The sequence below is a fragment of the Leptodactylus fuscus genome, chromosome 5 (assembly GCF_031893055.1).
Source record: "Leptodactylus fuscus isolate aLepFus1 chromosome 5, aLepFus1.hap2, whole genome shotgun sequence".
Lineage (NCBI taxonomy): Eukaryota > Metazoa > Chordata > Amphibia > Anura > Leptodactylidae > Leptodactylus > Leptodactylus fuscus.
The window spans coordinates 57,612,883-57,633,444 of NC_134269.1; the positions used below are offsets into that span (position 1 = coordinate 57,612,883).

The 20,562-nt window shown below is 39.8% G+C and overlaps 1 protein-coding gene across 1 annotated transcript in view; it reads right to left on the reverse strand.

The window, feature by feature from the left end:
- The window catches only part of MCTP2 (multiple C2 and transmembrane domain containing 2), an 87,509-nt gene that overhangs the window by 3,307 nt on the left and 63,640 nt on the right, over window positions 1–20,562 (reverse strand). The window contains exons 17-21 of the mRNA XM_075273221.1: window positions 15,016–15,135; window positions 13,979–14,020; window positions 5,599–5,708; window positions 2,228–2,337; window positions 729–826 (exon numbers count right to left, since the gene is read on the reverse strand). Of these exons, the coding sequence (XP_075129322.1) occupies window positions 729–826; window positions 2,228–2,337; window positions 5,599–5,708; window positions 13,979–14,020; window positions 15,016–15,135 (480 nt within the window). The remainder of the gene's footprint in view (window positions 1–728; window positions 827–2,227; window positions 2,338–5,598; window positions 5,709–13,978; window positions 14,021–15,015; window positions 15,136–20,562) is intronic.

A 20,562-nucleotide genomic window follows, 5' to 3' on the forward strand; every position in this document is an offset into this window, starting at 1 on the left:
TAAAGTGGTGAAGGATAGGCCATCAATATCATTTGCCCAGAAAACCCCTTTAAGGGGATAACATCTATTGTAACGTGCTGTAAGCTGACCTGCATAGTGACTGCGTCTCTGTAGCACAAACCTATAGTAACTCCATCTGCTTTAATACAAGTTTGAAGTCTTACAGCCTAGTTTCCAAGCTAAATTGTCGATCTCTAGTATTGTATGTCAGAATCTCAAAAACAAGTTGTGGCAGCCCCAAAAACGTCACGTCATGACAGACACCAGACCACCTGATTTCCAACAGAATTCCCATCAAGCTTCATTCCAGATGGATACAATGAATACTGAAACTTATCTAGTCACAGGGGAAGCTAAAAGTATCTGGCCTGACTGCTGAGACCCACAATGGTAACAAGAATGGGGTCCTGCTTTCTTCATTTGAGCAGCAATTGATCATGTACACTACCGCTTCAAAGTCTATGGAACCACTGAAGATGGCATTCAATGGCAGCTCCATTCAACAAGGGACCCAAGGCCCAGAAGTTATTTAATTGGCATAAAGTTCTAAATACATTTAGCTTTAGAAATTTGATCTGCAAGTCACCGAGACCATTAAAACACAAGTTAAGGATTCCTGTAAATCTGTTTAGTGCCATCATGTCTTGGTGTATTGGCAGTAGACATTGGTAAATTTGTAGGACACAATTATACAGAATGATCATAACAAAATAATAATGGAAACTTGCCTTTTGAACATCAGATGGTACCCTGGAGAGGAAATCTAGAAACTCATTATTGTCGATGGCGTACGGGTTCCGAAGCTTCTTTGTAAATTTATTGACGCCTGCAAAGAAAAATCCATTTGAGCTTATTCCTACTTTATAAAGAATGAATGCCAGCACATCAACTGAGGCGGTGTGAGCAAATTCACAGGTTAGGAATGAGTGTGAAAACCTGGTGTCTGGGTATTATTTTACTTTTTTTTTTCTATTTTTCTTTTGACTTAAAACTGATCACACATTAATTTTTTTGGACCGTGAAAAAAAAGGCCATCCAGTCTTCTGTGCAGCAATTCGTGCGGTATCTCTCATAGTATTAAACTTCACATTTAAGAACCTCATTATATTATATCGGGTGTGAAAACACCCATGTCACACTGCATGCCTATTAGGCAGATTGTATGAATAATGCCAATGATATCTACGTAGTGTTACCACCGGAGCAGTTTATGACTGCATTACGTAAAGTCTGGCACATATCTTTGAGGTTTTTCCTTCTCTTTTTACTTTAGAAATTTGGTTGGACAAGGAGAATAAACTACACGAGTTATTTTTTGCAATTTTTTCTAGAATATCGCAAACTTACACTAGTTCTCCATCTGTTACTGTATATTAGCATTTTGGTGCACAACTATGCCATAGAATGGCATCAGAGCGTAACACAATATGTATTAAGTCTTTAATCCAAGGTCAATAACCAAATTTACGAGAACTTTCAAGTAACTAAAAGAAGAGTTAGCAGTTTCTGACTTTCTTTTGCATTATTCTGGACCTATAGGCCAGAGAACTGTGTACAGTAAATGCCTCGATTTGGCCACGTTTTACATTAACTGCAAAGTGGATGGGATTCTGGCTAATCCCATCTACACACGGCAGAAAATAATCCACAGTGGAAATGCTACAATTTGAAAGACGCTTGTATTGTTGCAAATTTCAGTCTGTCAATTATACATATTATACCGTTATCCGTATAGGCACTGCAGGAAAAACTGTGATGGGTTTCTGTCGTAGTTTTTCTTGTAGCGCCTTTTGACTGAAGTCCATTACGTGGGGCCTTGGCCATAAAGTTGCTTTTCTTTAAGTTAATATCCAACACTTTACAGAGCCTTGAAACATGACTGGGATTATCAGTCACTCATCTCTAGACAGATTTTTTTTCCTTCTGGAGAATCATAGTATGTTACATACTTCTCCCAAAGGTAAAATGCCAAAAACACCCCCTTCCATATATCTATATCGCCCAAGATAAAAATTAGCAAAGGATTCCAAATTTGCCAGCTTATGAACATTTCAACTATTGAAAGTGCCCAATTTTTGTGTTGGAGCTCTTAAATTGGATTTAACAGGGAACTTTCCATTGTTGTATACTATTTCAATAAACGGTACGGACAGACTTCTAATATGTGCAATATATAGTTTTTATGTGTTTTATATTGAATATGCATGAATATCCAAAATAAACTTACCCCAGATGAGAATGATATACCTTATCGGTATAAAATACAAAACAATTGTTGCAACCAGGAGTATGGAACAGGCGAGTAAGGAGAGAAATGGGACGCTCCAATTAAATGTACTGAAACAATAGAAAAAAAAAAATAAGTATTTCACATGGAACACGCACAATTGGTAACAAAGAAAATTAAATTATTATTACAAAAAACCCAAACAGAAACCATTCATATCTGTAGCAGTGTTAGACATTAAATAATATAAGGGGTTAAGAGGTGGCAAATGTTCTGTAACCCAGAACAAAAGAAGACACGGTAACCTGCCTTGTGTGTCCTAGTGTCATATAAATAATGAATGGTAAATCTGAACAAGTTTTCCTGTTTTACAAACAAAACACCAAGTTCATTTTGCGTATGCCATTTCCTCCATCCGATGCTCTTACATGAATGCACACACCCATCCATAAACGCCGTGCTATGTACATTGACAGCAGGTGTCCGAGAGCTCGTGTGGCTGGTCCACCTCCCAGAACCATTTAAGTGTTCTGTACTGTACTTGCTGTCTCACGGTGGCTCTCTTATTGTAAGCCCCATGGTACCAGGCTTTACTCAGAATAAACTGGCTGCCTGCGATGCATGCTGATCTGGAGACGCACCGTATAATCAGGAGGGAGCTCGGCCCGGCTCCCGGGGAGCTTAAAAAGGTTGCAGAGTATTTTTTCCTTCAATGACTTTCAAACCACTTACAAAAAGATGCACTGACAAAGGAGCGGGAAGTCAAGACAAAAGAACTATCACAAGACGCAGAGTGTTTGTCTGGGTAATAAAAGATTTTCAGCTAATTAAAATAAAATGACACGTCCGAATAACAGTAAAACTAAGAGGACAGGAGAGCGATGAAATGCTCAGGTATCCAGTGGCGTAACTAGGAATGGTGGGGCCCCATGGCAAACTTTTGACATGGGGCCCCCCTCCTGGAAGACCACGACCGACCGACCCCTGCCGCATTCCTGCATGCTCTATTATGCCCCACAGTGGCCCCTGCACATAATAATAATTGTTCATTGTGGGGCATAATACCGTGTGCAGGGGGCATAATAGTATATTATTATATTTTCAGACCTCAGAGTATAATAATCGGAGACCAGGGGGGATACAAACAAAAAAAACAAAACAAAACACTGTTACTTACCTATCTCCGTCTCCGCTGCAGTCCTTGGTAGTGTCGGCCATCTTTAATGACATATAGACGTCACATGACCTGGGACACAGGTCCTGGTCAAATAACATCAGGGATGTCATACAACTAGGCCCGATGCATGTATGGAGCGCTGAGAGGTAAGCAACTGTGTTAAAAATGCAGCGGTAGCGACTGTCGCCAGGCCCCTAATGTCCCGGGCCCTGTGGCAGCTGCTACCCCGGTAGTTACGCCAGTGCAGGTATCATTGTCTGCCCTGTGACGTACAGTATGGGGTCGCTGCCTCATGTTATAATAATCACAAAGATAAAATACTATGGGACTGACACTGGTGGCAGATTTTTTTTTTTTCTCTGATTGCAAAATAGTAAGCCAAATTTACAACAACTTAAGTTCAAGTCCCTTGCTCTGATCCATCAGAGGATCAGAACAATACACTGAAAAACTAATATAATAATGCAAGCAGATGGAGCACATTTTGTAATGTAAAATAACTAAACAAGAGCTTTCTCCCACCTTGTTGGTTGATTTTTCAGTTAGAAGATAAAAGTACAATTGTATATTTTAAATTCACACATGCAGTTTAGTTACAACCATTTCTGAAATTGAAAATCTGTTGCATTCATCTGAATAGCTTTTTGTTTTTAACAAAAAAAACGTCGATTTCTCTAAACTTCATACAGGTGAATGAGACAGATGTAAAATATCACAAATGGGCTGCTTACCCCTATCAAATAAAGACAACTCTGTCATTGTTATAAGCAGCAAAGTAAGTTTTTCCTGTTAGACAATTTTCATGATTTCCCCCTACATCTAACCAGATGTTCTGTCCTGCTTTCTGCACTCACTGCTCACTATCAATTCATTGCTAAAATCGGCCTTCCAGATAACATGGGTTAATGGCTCACTGAAGGGTCTGGATACATCTGCAGCCCATAGAAGTCTATGGAGAAGGGGAGGACTCGAAGCAGCTGGAGGGACACTTAGGTTAAGTTCAGACAGCAGAGAATGAAAAGGAACTTGAGGTGGATATTCACTGCTGATTCGACTCCAAAACCGTGGTTAAATCAGATGCAGAATCCACGGCAAGATTGAGCCGGCCGCCTATTTCTCATCATACTGCTTTGATCTCTGCCTCCCATTGAAAACAACAGAAGACAATCAGGATGGAATCTGACGCTTATTTAGAGCGCCGTGAAACCAGTTTCTTTGCATGGACACAAAGTCGGATATACAGGACTTTGTATCGATGCAAAAAAAAAAAAAAACACGGTTTTACAGCGGTGAGGCTGCATTCGGACACAGACGGTCTGCTTTAAAAACCCATTGAAATGAAAGGGTTTTTAAAGGGATTATATCATTAGAATCCCATTTTTCTCCCTAACACATAGGAATAATCTTAAGAATGGATATTCTTCTCCTACCTTTAGAAGTCTTCTCCGCGCCGCCGTTCCGAAGATATTCCTTTTTTTCTGAAGCACTAGGGGCAGTATGCAAATGAGTTTTCTTGCAGGTCTGGGGGTGGTCCCCTGCGCTCAAACAGCACTAGGGGCATCCCCAATGCTGTAAGAAGACTCACCAGCAATGGCCTCTTTCTTCTTCTGATGGCTTCTTTTGGATTTAAAATTCACGCATGCACAGTTGGCTCTCCGACTGCGCATGTCTGAGGCCATTTTCATGTGGCCACTTACTCGGGATATCTACGGAACTGCGGCACGGAGAAGACTTCTAAAGGTAGGAGAAGAATATTCTATGTGTTAAGGAGAAAAAAAACGGGATTCTAATGATAGAATGCCTTTAAACTGACCTTATGCCAGCCATCTCCAAGCTGTTTTCCCTGCAATTTCAGTGGAATCATGGCAGGCCGACAGTGTGAACGTTCCCCAAGCTGCTCAGTACTGCTTCTGAGTTTGGGCTGCAGAAAGGAAAGCTAGCTGCCAGGAAAAACTGACAAAGAGGTGTTCCTATGTTAACAAATAATCCTCTATCCAACGAAAGTAAGCAGTTTTGTTTGACAATCTGGTTATTACCAAGCAGTCTCTCTCCACTGATGAAAGTCTTGCCTGCCTGCTATCTGATAATATAACGTAGATTATAGATGAGACTAGTTGCTCTACATTTGGTGACTTTGTGTACCACCTAAGAATTTGGAGTTTATAATAATTTGAGAAGCAAGCCAAAAACTTACTTTTTTATCCGCTCTCCAAAACAAGCAATTTCTTCTAGAATGTTTTGCACTGTAATAACTATGTCTTGTACCATTTGGATCCGATCCCTGATGCTCTTTCTTTCGGATTCCTGGAGAACATGATACATAAAAGCACATTTTAAAAACATATTAAATATTACGATTACTATGACCACACATATGTGAGCTCCTTACAAACCGCACACGCTACAAGGTAGAATTTTGCTCAAGTTTGTCAGAGGAATAAGGAATTGGAAATGGCAAGATGTGAACAGCCAGGACAAGCCTACTCGTGCTGCAGCAGGGAGACATCATCTGGCAGTGCCATCGACGTCCTGCTGACTTTATTTACACATTTCAGATTGAACCAAGAAATGTGGTTATAACACAGTTTAACAAGCACAACATTACTTCTGCTGTAACTATCAAGCTGCTCAGGAAGAGCAGGGCGGACTCAATCTGAGCAACACAATAGAAATCGCATGGCTTTTTTTTTTTTAACTGGAAAAACAGACATAGGAATCACTTTGTTTAAAAAATGTATTCAATTTCTATAGAAGTATTTGTTAGGAAATTGTGGCGTACAAAATACATAACAGAGATGAGATTGTGATAAATGATAGAGGCTTATAAAAGGAGATACAGGGTTATATTCTACAATGAATGAATTTGTATTAGGTCACATTTTTATACGCAAACAGTGAGATGCAAAGAATTGGTAGCGTTAAACTGCAGGAGATATGGCCCAGTTAGGTGTGCGCAATGGCGTAGTCGAAATGGAAAATGTAGATCACATACGATTTTGTACTGGAGAATGCAAATTCTAAGCAGAATACAGCGTTATTCTAATAAGACTAAAGTACACGATGATCTTACAGAGGACCTTTCACCACCTCCACCAACCCCAACTCAGCTAGTAGATGCCATAGTTAACGTGATGCGAACAGATCCAAACGCGCATGTTTTTGGTCTCCAAAAACTGGCCTTAATACATACAGTATATGAAGTTTCAGTTATCTAACGGAAATTTAGGCTAGGTTCACATTCATATGTTTGCAACAATGTATAGATTTTTATGGCATCCAGTTGTATTGTCAAGCTTAGGCTCTATTCACATTTGGAAGTATTGTTGTAAGGTACATTAAAGTTATAGACTGTAAGCCCTTGTGGGCAGGGCCCTCTATCCCACTGTGCCAGTCAATTATTCTTAGTATTATACTTGTTTTGTACATTTTGTGTACCGTATGTTAACTCTCAAATGTAAAGCACCATGGAATTAATATAATGTACAGCACCATGGAATTAATATAATAATGTACAGTATCATGGAATTATATAATAATATACAGCACCATGGAATTGATATAATAACGTACAGCACCGGGCCACACGGTGGCTCAGTGGTTAGCACTGCAGCCTTGCAGCGCTGGAGTCCTGGTGTTCAAATCCTGCCAAGGGCATAAAACCATCTGCAAGGAGTTTGTATGTTCTCCCCGTGTTTGCATGGATTTCCATCCCATATTCCAAAGACATACTGATAGGGAAAAATGTACATTGTGAGCTCTATGTGGGGCTCACAATTTACATTAAAAAATAATAATAATAATAATAATAATAATAATAATAATAATAATAATAACGTACAGCACCATGAAATATAATAATGTACAGCACCATGGAATTTATATAATAATGTACAGTACCATGGAATTTATATAATAATGTAAAGCACCATGGAATTTATATAATAATGTACAGCACCATGGAATTTATATAATAATGTAAAGCACCATGGAATTAATATAATGATGTACAGTACCATGGAATATACTAATGTACAGTACAGCACCATGGAATTAATATAATGATGTGCAACACCATGGAATTGATATAATATACAGCACCATGGAATTAATGGTGTTATAGAAATAAATAATATAATAAACTTAAACAAGATTTACAGGATAAAATGTTGTGTTGATGTCAAGTCCCATGATTAGGGTTGAGCGATCGGGATCGGAAAAGATCGGATTTCGATCGGCGATCGAGTAAATTTCACGATCGCTATCGGAATTCCGAACCGATCTTTTCCAGCGGGATCAAGATAGGAGGTTATCTCAAGATCAGCTCAACCCTAAAAGTGACTTTTCCCATAGAGAAGCATTGACTAGGGTTGAGGATCGGGTTCGGAAAGGATCGGATTTCGATCAGCGATCGAGCAAATTTCACGATCGCGATCAGGATCGAGATCGGCTGGAAAATGATCGGAAATCGGATTTTTAAAATCGATCTTGAAATCTCAAGATCGGCTCAACCCTACCCATGATGGAAACCACTATACTCATGCAATGGATTTTGCTCCCAGAAGAGGGTAGGACAATAGGAATGTATATATATAAAACTGGATATTTATTATATCACTGGATTAGTGAAAAAAAGCTATGGCAGAATGTGCCATCCAAACATATGTCAAAAGGACACTCTTGTCATACAGGTACAATAGTGGCTAAAGACACAAGTTGTAGATCTATTCATTAGGAGAATGTCAAATCCAGACCACTAGAGGAGTGAACAGAGTCTTAAAGGGGTGAACCTATCATTAAAAATGTGTCCCAGAACCCTGCAGATCAGCTATTTGCCTGGTTGTGCATCTCTTGGCATTGCTTACATGCTAGGTGCAGCGTGTTCACCTTATTCTTGATAGCGGCGATTGTGGACACCGTAGCAGTGTCCTAAGGACTGGAAAGAGACATCCCTGCAGCGCTGCCAAACAATGGTATCAATGATAAGGTCTAAAACTGATGGCCTCTCTTATGGATAAAGCAACAATTTGACAAATTAATTTAATTAAATAATTTTTTCGTTATAAAATTATTTAATATTTTTAAACGATATTGAATATTAAATGCTAAAGCAAAACTGCTATGATATACCCTACAGCATATTCAAGATGTGCCTTGTGCAAAGTTCAAAAACCTACACTAGAATTATCCAGATTTTTTAAATTACAATGAAATAAAGTGAAATATGGGGCAAAAAATAATCTGCAAGAAAGAAAACAGATGTCCTAAATGGAGGGGCTCAGAGCACACAATATCTGGCATATACCAGAAAACCATGTCAGGATGCTAATTTATTAAAACACATTCTAAAGGGGAATTTAATATGTAGAGGTGAAACTCAATTATGTTTGTTTAAAATTCCAAGGGAAACCTTTGACAAAGGCAGAAACGCCATAATCTGGAACACAACTGCTAGTCCTCAATATTTTAATCATGAATATGTGCTGGTATGTTCAATTGCTCCAATTCTTTCAATCAAAACACATACAAAAAGGTCAAGGCATTCAGGAAGGCAAGAAACTTTCAACATTAGGAACAGTCTTTTCTTAAGAGGGCTCAGAATTAATTAACATCTTGAAGTTACATTTTCTATTTTGTTCTGCAACCAGATGTTCAACAGTGAAGGTTTTATGCAGAATCCTTTCAATGGAACCAAACTATGATGTAATTGTTCCATCACATCCCAGACTACAGAGGGCTGGCTTTCTGCAAGATGCTGCCTGAGCTGTCCCATCGAATACAACACCATGGAGAGAACTGAGAGCGTTTCATCTATAGGATTGCTTCTAGTACTTCATTGTCCACAGCGACTTGCAGAATCCTATATGTATCTCTATCAATGGTGTCCTGGAAGGGAGGATAAGGGACATACAAAACAGCCACGACTAGCAGTCCTGTGCTCAACCTGAATCAACATATAAAATAAGACAGTCTTCTGGTTTGCCATCCATTATGCCAATAATGCAGTAGAAAACAATGACCATGTGGTCAGTCTTCTTGTATTAGAAAATCTTGGTCCAAGAGACTCCTTTAAAATGTATGGTTTATCATACTGATCACCTGACCTTAGGACAGGTCATCAGTATCAGACCGACTGGGATCAAGTACCCAGATCCCCCACTAGTAAGCTTATAGAAGGGGCAGCCATATAATGTAGAGAGGCTGTTCTTGGTATTGCCGTTCAGCCCCATTAATCTGAATGGAAAAAGGATGGTAATGTGACCAATGGAGGCGATGAGACTGCTTGAGAAGGGGAAGAGGAGCTCACCCGAATACTGCAAGCTCCTCACAATGCTGATAGTCTATCATAGTCCCAGTAAACCCCTCTAAGACTGTAAATACTTGGCACTAGAATTGCCGTGAGAGTGCACAGACACTGCTTGAATTAGCTCCAGGTTATATTAAAGCGGCTCTAGATAAGCACATCCTTGCATAGCCTTTGCAAAGGCTATTTCACATGTACCTCTAGTATGTAAATTGCCTCAGTAGATTTTGAATAAGATTTTGATAAGTTTTTATCCATATGCTAATGAGCTTAGGCCATGCACCAGAAGTGTCTGTGTATGTATAGCAGAGTCGAGTCCTCAGCACAGCAGCCTCTGCTATACATACACATAGAGCAGACACTTTCGTGCACACAGACACTTCTGGGGTGCAGGGAGAATCTCATTAACATATGAATAAAAACGGACATATTCAAAATCTGCTGAGGCAATTTACATACAAAAGATACGTGTGAAATAGACTTTCCAAAGGCTATGCAATGATGTGCTTATCTAAAAATGACTTTTCCCAATGATAGAACCCCTTTAAATCTCTTTTACATTGGATGTTTAAAACCTCCATCTGTATTATTAGTTTTAGGCAGGGGGTCAGGAGAAGCTGGAGTGGCCTCCATGTGGACAAAGTGGACCTGATATCACAATATGCTGCCTGGTAAGAGGTTTTAAGGGATTTTAATATTGTTGCCCTGAATTTAACATAGATCATGAAGATGAGAGTAATAGGGATTGGACTATCTGCAGACGCCACCAATCAGCTGTGTGATGGTACTTAGACTGGGACAGGGTAAGAAGAGGTGCATTAAGTTAGTACTGTTGACTTGCAGATAGATAAACCCTCAGCTCATCACAATTGAATTATAGACATTGTGCATCTGCCTAATGTTCATATATGACGCCAAAAGCATTGTTCTATTTCATAATGCACAAGACATAACTGTTTAAATGAACCTCCACCCTCAAGTTCTTAGCATTACATGTAATCCACCCCATAATCCTAGTGAAAGCAGCGTACAGCTCTCAATAGAGAAAAACAGAGAACAAGGAACTGCAGGATTTCACAGAACAGAGCTAAAATGTGTTAATAAAGTATATAACCAAATGTATTTAGTCACACAAATGCAACCAGAAACTCAAAAGATAAGGAAAGTTAAACTTTGAAGATTAAAGGGGTTTTCCATGGAGGTCCAACACCTAGGATCAGATATTCGAAGCAGCAGCGACGCTTTCACTTCACAGGCCATGTGATTACTATTCAGTCCCATTCAAGTGAATGGGCTGAGCTAGAATACCAAGCACACCAGCTACACAAATGTACAGTGCTTACTTTGTATTGAAGATCCTACAGTGCTCGCATGAATCGGCTGGGAGCCTGGATGTCGATCTAAAGATAGGTCATCAATTATTTAGCCTGAACAACCCCTTTAAAGTTTTAGTGAGGCTAAATATTGTGGCTTGTACAGATAAGGCTACAAAGCCTGAAACTAACATTTGTGCTTCTGCATGAGCCAAAATATGCACCTAAATTCATAACCATTGAGTATCCGTAAAGGAACTCTTTTACATTGTCCCTGGTTATTTTCACTAAGCAAGAAACATGTTCATCGATTGTAAGCTCTTGTGACACGATCAAGGCCCTCACGTCTATTGTATAAATTGATGATGTATTACTGTGTAATGTGGGAATTAATTCCCTGTACATTTGTAAAATGCTATGGGAAATATTGACTATTATGGTCCTCTGGTGACAGCTTTCACAAGGACCGTACAATAGGCAGTAGAGTCTATAGCAAATGTCCCTGTGAGCAGCGTTTACTGATCATACAGCCTACAGTCATAATCTTTACCACGGCACAAGCAATAAAGATAGAAGATTCAGTAATATTCCTTTTATTCTGTACATTAAGGACTAAAGTAGATGCAAAACATTGCAACCAGTGTATGGTGTAAAGTAGATCATCAAACACATAAAGTTGCATTTACAACATGGTTGCAAACGGCAGACCATTATTACTAATATTTTTGTGATTAATAATAGAACATAGGACTGAAATGTTATTAATGTGATCAACAGCAAGAAGTACTTCATCTCCCTGCAGCTTTCAGAAGGATCCCAGCAGTCTACAAGATGGACACTTATTTGCAGCATGTTTATCCAGTCATTCCACTTATCAGCCCAATTCCTAAGAAACAGATGTTTCTCGCACCAAGCCTTAGAATCGTGAGCTTCTGCTCATACTTTATAAAACCTTCACAGACATCTCTATTTCCCTGCTTTTTCATGGCTGTTGGCTCCACTGTGTGGCTCACTCATCTGGACTATTTTTATCAATCCATCAATATTGTTGTACATGGTGTTTGGTGTCTGACTGAGCACATGCTATCGGAGCCTTCTAGAAGCAAACAAGCAAAATACCTCTGGGAGTGCTAAGTGATTTTAGACCTTCTGATGCACATCCTTACATTCTCTTGATCTTAAAGTTGCTGCTAACGTGAACAGTTAAATGTAAAAAAATAAAATAAAAATCTGATCTATTTATATAGCACTGCACTACTGTATCTTGTTTTTTTTTTTTCTTTCCTACACTTGCATAAAAAGGGGTAATATAAGAGTCTATTGCTGGACTGTAAAATAAAAAAAATAAATAAAAAAATCTCATTTTGAAGAGTTACCCCCCGTATGCCACCCCAAACAATCAGTTCTATGTCTGCCATGCAGTCTATTCAAGTCTCTGAAAATAAGGCAGATTTCTATTATACTTGACACTATTCATACGTCTTTTCTGAAAACTTTTCTTCTAATGCTTCAATAATTTGCACTTAGTATTAGCATTGTAGAGAATTGTGGGCAGAGTGCAAGCTTACAAATTGACTGACGCTGCCTGTGACAAACAGGAGAAAAAAGAAAAAAAAAAAACCACATTTGCAATATAACAGCTTACAAGGTATAAACAGGATTTTATTCTTTTTTAGTGCAGTGGCTTTAAATATTATCATTTCATAAGCACTGGCTAGCCTCACTATATTTACTAAGGAAATGCAATAGAATTGTAGTTATTTCTGAGATATAAAGAATCTATATTATCAAATTCTAGAGCATATTTTATTAGAATTCTGTTGTGTGCCATTCCTCTATTACTCCTTGTGGAAATGTAGGAATAAATTGACAAATAAGCCATACCAAACCCCTTGTCAATAGGGCAAGTCTTGCACAGGCCCTGTTGAAAGGACTATATACCAACAACAGGTTGGCCACCTATAACTCTAGGTGTAGTATAAAGGTTGCCCCGGAGAGGCAAAAGACGCTCACGGGCGCACACTTTGCATACCTGTTCGAATGAATGGGTTTGAAAACTGACTGCCGGTTTCAGTCTCCTGTCCAGTTTCTCAGGCAGGAAATGGAAACCTGCACAGCGGAGACCCGGCGCAAGTGTGATCCTGCCCTGCTGAGTGATTTACTACACTTGTGGGATAAGACAATGGAAGTCCAAGACTGGCACCCCTCTGACCTGGATGTGCAATTTCAATCCCTATATTAATTGGGACAAATTTTTGTATTTTCCCATACTGAATCAAGAGACATATGTAGTATCGTTCAGCCAAAATTTTGTGAAGAAATTTTCAGCACCATTTGAGTGGATTGCGGAAACCTCATACGTATGCATGGGACGCAAATTTCCATTTCCAAATCTGGTTAAATTTACAGTGCGAACTGGGCCATAGGAAGCCCGTGGAAAACTGAGTAAGTCCTCAGACAGTTCTTTGGTCTTCTTGCTTTTCTCTATGCTCAATGTGGTACACACAAGGATACAAGACAGTGATTGAGTCAACTTTAATCCATTTCAACTGGCTGCAAGTGTGATTTACTTATTGCCACCACCTGTTAGGTGCCTCAGGTAAGTAACAGGTGCTGTTAATTACACAAATTAGAGAAGCATCACATGATTTTTCAAACAAATTAAATGAAGATAATAATACCAAAGAGTTTGTGCTTGCAATCATTTTCTGGAAGAAAAGGAGTATTATCTGACAGAATTGCAGGGGTGCCAATACTTTTGGCCAACACTGTATGTAGCAATGTTAACCAAGGAACCACCATTTTGCTTATATTTGGATAACTCCTACATATCAGTATACTTCTCCATAAATACATATACATCATATTTTTAATATTATAGTTTTATATACTAAAAGTAAAATCCTCTTTTAAATCGCATAAGCAATAAAATGTTTGCATCTATGTTCAGTGACACTTACTTTTTCGTCATCCTCATCATCTTCACCAATATCCATCCCTTCCTAAAAAAAGAAAAAAAAGGCATGGTCAACAATGCTCAACTTCTGCTCCTTTGATGCCCGGCACCCCTGCCAAATAACTGTTTGAAGTGACTGCAGAATGGGACTGAGCTGCAATACCAAGCACAGCAGCTATACAATGTACGGAGCTGTGCTTGGTAAGAAATAAGAGGCCACAACACTCATGTAAATGCTGCAGCCTCTTCAAACACTCGATAGGTGGGATGTCTGTGGTTGGACCCTCAACAATCAGATATTAAAGATCCTACCTTAAGAAGAGACCATCAATATCAGAAACACAGAAAATCCCTATACATTCCTATAGGCATACTAATACTACCCACACCGGTAATATATTATTAACTAGTATGTACTAGCTATCATCAGGTAAATCACTCATATAATAAATGCATTTTATACTTATTAAACAGGTTTTCCCTAAACACTTTCGCATATCCACAGGCTATAGGATAAGTTTCTGACCTCTGAATGGAGTCCCACAGAAGTGAATGAAGTGGTGGCCATGTATGGTCAGTAGCCATACATTCACACAGGGAATTCGGAGACACCAATCTTCTCACCACTAGGGTTCCCAATGATTTGACCAACCCCAGAGATCAGACACTTCTCCTGTATGGATTAGTGGCATGTTTTCCCCCCAGAAAAAGTCATATAAATACATACATACTCAACTGACAGATTTCCATGAAAATTAATTGGGTTAAAAATATACATTTAGCAATTGAATACGTAGTTAGTGGTTGAAATAATGTAATGGAAACAAATACCCCCTCCAGACATCAAGGGATTAGAGGTGAGCAATCATATTACTCCCTCGGGGAAGTCTTGGACCTACAGACCTGTTTTATAAGATAATTAGACTACCGCCAAGGGATAAACATGCTTTACCTTCAGGAGTGTAAACGTGAAGATATGTAGTCTCTTACTACAACCGAAATGAAAGTATAACGCAAAAATCAATACTCCTCTTTGCTTACCAGGTTGTCCTGAGTGCTGACCTTCCCAGTTGTGATCATGGTGAAGTTGTAAGCGAAGAGAAGGAGAAGAAACAAAGGAATCATGTAAAGCTCCAGATTCCAGAGGGTCACAACAAATATCTACAATGAAAGACAGAATGAAAGAAATAAGGACACATGGGACTTGCTTCAACGAATCCTATAGGATGGCGTATTGATAGATAATATGGGAAAGAATCATGTTAGTACTAAAAGATCAACCATTAAGAACAGACTCAATCGTTCCTGAAGAACAAAGAGTCTCAGATGGGATATGAAGAACTTGGTGAACTTATTTATACCAAATAATTAATAAGACAAAGAGCAATGATCATAAGATATTATGATAGAAATATAGGCAAGATTAATAGAGTTGTGTACACCATTTTGCAGCAGCATTAACTCAGTTTGGTTTCAGTATGTTTTGGTTTAAAAAAAAACAAAAAAACTTTTTTTCCCAGACATCTCTATTGCATGCTAAATGGAAAGGATATATAGAAAAACCGGGAACTGACAGAGCCCTAATGGCAGCAAAATCCGTAATAAACTTGGAAATAAAAATAACGATGTGCAAGGTTAAGATGAATTGGTTCTGTTTTATTGCTCCGAGGACATGAACAACAGCTTAAAACGGCCGCGCGTTTCGACACCGGGCAGGTGTCTTCTTCAGGCCAAGCAGGAGGTGTCCAGCAATAGCCTTAGAACCAAATCAGCTAAATGGTTTACTGTTGTCTACAGAAAATGAAGTGTAATGGATATACAGTAGGTAGTGGTCTCAGATGTCAGACTTTAATACACATTAGATCAGACTGGTAACTGGATTGTCTCTTCAAGTTCTGGGACTTCTCCTTAGGACTGACCAGATGTTGGTGTGAGTGCCACAGGGCCCCCTGTGCAACAACTTCTTACAATGGTAAGCCATCTTCCATACAATAGAACGAGTGTTTACTATCTGGGCCAAGACTGCCATAAACACTTGTTTACAACATGCCTGTGTACATAAGCTTCCCATCATTCCAATCCTCTGTCATTGTCCCCCTTTTGTGCCACAACCATCCTCCAAATAACCAATTTTGGCATCAAAAGGTTCATTTTCTCCTCTCCCATAATGGAAAGCGGTCATCATAAATCTTTACCTATCTTACTCCAGTGCACCAGAGGGCAGAGGTAATAAATTTACAGTCTCACAGTCATCAAAGGAAGTCATAACAGACATCAAAGATGTTTAATAAGTGTGGTGAGGTTGACCTGTGGGCCCCCATGGCTTATAGACCCTGTGACAGCAGTGACCTTTATAGTTACATTACTGCTTTTGGACCGCACCACCTCAATATATGACCCTGGGCCTGGGCTTATTGGTGGGTGTTGCACCCTCAGCATTCAGATATTGATGACCTCTCCTGAGCTACAATATCACACACACTCTATTGTCTAGACTGGTGTAGTTTTTTATAACTATGATGTTATAATTTTAGACATCTTTAAAGGGATATTTCCATACCATAAATTATTGGCATTTTGCTAACTTTTTGATCTGTGGGGCTCTGACCTGATGATCAGAAGAACTATAGCACAGGCCCACTCAAGTGGAAGTGGCAGGCTGCAGCTCCCTTTACAGGAGGTAGATGGGGTGCCACTGTACAATGAAAAACAGCCGATGGTCTATCCTGGCAGTATGCCATCTTTTTAGGAGATGGGACTATCCCTACAGTGGTGCAGAAGGTGGGTCTTCAAGAATAGCAATGCAATGCCTATCGATCAGTTACCGCCATATCTAGAGTTAAAACTATATCTCTTCTTTTAAGTGGGATTACAAAAATGATACCTTGCACCAAGTTTCCTTTCCGCCATTTCTGGCCTTACCTCTGTATTATTTCGTAAGGACATTGACTTTGCCTGGAAGACCTGCTTGTCTTATTACTCAAGACTGTTCAACATATTCTGTACAAGGAAACTGTTCCAACTCTGCAAGTTGAAAGCAAGGGCAACAGAGAAGATATCCCAAGTGTTTTAGTAATTAAACGAATATGCATAATGAACCATATGCCCAAAGGGCTTGTTCTTCGTGAAGGCCAGATTTTTGTTTGAATTTTTAATTTTTATATACAGATAAAACATCCAGACTATTAGAATACTATGCCGCTTAAAGATTTCTCTGCATTTCACAGTCTGAATATGGTTCATTTGTGCACGTCCGACCTATGTTTTATTTATCTGTGAATGGTGCAGTGGAAACTATGCAAAAGAAAGGATTTGGGGGATGAGTGAATGGTTCTGGAATGTGAATGCATCCATCCTAGTTTTCAGATGTAGATCCAGCACTCATACTGTACCATACTTATTTCTGATATCTGTAAAACACACAGCAGGACAATGGCATGCAGCGTGCTAAAGAATATTCATGTGGACACCGCAGTGAATTATGTCCTGGGACAGTCAGTACATGGAGCTGGCCATGAATACAGCTGCTCTAGGTTATAGTACAGATGTGACAAGAGCCTGATAGACTCATTGACTAAACAGAAAGTAGCCACCTGAATAACAGAAGAAAAGATATTAGAGCCAAATCTCCCCTTTAACTTTCCTCATACAAGTCAATGTTGTGAACTTAAAGGGAGTTTATCAGAGGTTTTGGTAGTGGTGATGCGGAGAGCAATATAAAGCTTCAGACCCTCCCCATTGAGCGCCCAATAAGAAGACTCCTAGGACAGACACTCAGAAGAGGGGCAGAGCCTTGACCCATTTAGGGGTCTGAGTACAACCTATGAAGAGGACACCCACTGACCATTTGTGATCCTGGCAATAAAACTTGGATTCCTCTGTCACCCAAGCAGCATGATCATGGACGTAGGAATATTCACACTGCTCTCCCTACTGCATATAGTTCTGTCAACAGTTCTAAGGGATCACAACTAATGACAGACTCCCTTTACAGGCTGAGGCCCCACATTGCAAATCTGAATGGGGCTTACCTGCAGCATGGCCACTGGATGTGATATCACTGGCCTGAGAAGTGGAAATAGACTTTAATACCATAATCCTGGACAACTCTTTTCAAGGAAGTTTGTCACCAGAACTCAGCATATCAACTGCAGATAGACAGGTTAGGTTTACGTGAAATCAAATGGTGTATTTATCTCGTGGATTGCTGCCTTCATTGTCAAGATATTACCATTTGTGTCAATGTGCAAATGAGCTCTTTGAACACCAAGGACATTGCCATTGGTCTAAAGAGTAAGTGATGACGCCAAGAGCTCATTTACATTGTGACAAAAATGGCAATTGTTCAGCAATGGAGGCAGCAATTCACAAGGGGAAAACCCTGAGAGTCAGGTGACCCTAACCTATCTATCTGTGGACCTGGGTTCATGTGCAGGTTCTGGTGACAGACTCCGTTTAAGTCCACAGCATTCATTTATATCAGGCATGTGACTTTAGGAAAGTGAAAGGAAGGAAGAATTCACGGAGATGGAGCCACCGCACTACTGTTTATTTTGCTGCTCGCTATAGACTTCTTAATCTGTCTGGTTAATGAATGGTTTTCAAGATTGGGAAAAAAGGCAAATGGGAGGAAAAGCCATAAGATAAAAAGAACCAGAATCACCTGATAAATCCTCTGCAGCTACAATGGTCCCCATAGGTCTTTGTTGACCTTCCTGAACCAGTGACATGCCAGACATCCAGTCAGTGGTCTCAGCGGTGTTGCTGGAATGTACAGCACAAGAATGCCAAGGCCAGTAACTGTCTTTAAAGAGGACCCTTCATGTCCTCGGGCACACGTGGTTTTATATACCAATAGAAAGCAAACAGTGCACTGAATTCAGCACGGTCAGCTTTCCCATTATGTGCTTCTAGTGAAGAACTATTGGTGCCGATACCGTAGCTCTTCACTGTCAGAAGGGCATTTCTGACTGTCTGTGAGGACTGACAGTAGAGTCCATAGCGCTATACTGACAGAGGGGGCGTTCCTTACCACCCAGCCATGATGCTGAGCGGTGAGGAATGCCTCACAGGACTAGTCTATGGATGAGTACAGTCAGGAGGAGGAGGGGGCATTCTTCACCACTCAGCATCATAGCTGGGGGGGGGGGGGGTAAGGAAGGCCCCCTCTGACAGTATAGCATATGGACTCTACTGTCAGGAGTTCCTCACAGTGCTATGGACTCTAAAGTCAGGATGGGCACCGATCGCTCTTCACTAGGGGCACATAATGGGATAGTGTGCTGAATTCAGCACACTGTCTGCTTTCTAGCGGTGTATAAAACTGCATGAAATGTCCTCTTTAATAGTGAGGTGACATCCATGTGCCCATTCTTTCCCAGCAAGGACGACGAGTTGGAACCTATGGATCTCCTCTTTGTCCTCACATGCATCATTCGGACTACTGACAGCCAGACGTTTCACAGCAGACAATTTTGAGGAGACACTGACAAGAAGTCTCACCTTTGCCAACTTTTCACATGAAGGGCTGGAGCAATTAGACAGGGAGTCTAATCTTGGCTGAGTGCATTAACACTCTTTGACCTCCCAAACAATAGATTAGGCCTCAGACTTGCAATGCCTCCCTTAGGCTTTCAAGTAGGCGGTTATCTTGTTTAAATGAGCTCCGCTAAGCTATGCGGCGTGTATCTTTCTTATGAAATTGCTGAAGTAGACTATATTATACATCTAATAGAATTCCTTCCTCTGGACAATTGAGTGTATTTATCTCCATTAGTCTGCACAACCATGGATCTGAGATTTTACTCTCACGGTAGAGAGAAAACTTGAAGATCCTGTCTCAGTGCGACAGTAAAGAGTGTTTTACAGAAGCAGCATGTTCATTCATAATATCTGCATTGCAGTGTGACCAAAGGTCTGCATACACCATTACAACAATTATCAATGATTTGTGCAGAATTCCTCCCAGATGCATTACAACATGGAAACAAAGCCCAGGGGACTACATCAGTTTTGGATGTAAAAATTATATATTCTGCATCTCATAGTAGCCAATAGTCTGTCTGTCTGTCTGTCTACTACAACACAACCTACAACTCCACTTTAATTTCTTAATTAAAATAACAGTATTTATGGAGAAACTTTGTAGACAACTTCTTTATGAATTTCTAGTTATGTAATTTTTGTCTCCTCCCTTTGTATGTAAAGTTGTATTCAGAACTTACTTCTTAGTTTTCTAAAGCAAGGCATTGTGGGAGCTCAGAAGACAGTTACATATTACAAGGTGTGTTTCAAAATGGTCTCCCGTGAGGTGCAATACTGGGACTTATAGTTACATGGGAGGAACAGGTTTCATGTAATTTTAGCAAACTTGTTATATAGCCGCAGCATCTGAACGTCAGCAGTTCAAGTAAATGAAAATGGAACCTTATGCGTATAGTGATCTATGTTTAGTTCAGTTGAACGGCAAGTGATGGGGCATTAGAAAAGACAGTCAAATGAAGTCACCTGAAATCAGCCTTAGGGGTTCTCCTAGACTATAAACTTCATAGCCTATCCATGGATAAATAATCAATATTAGTTTAGCAC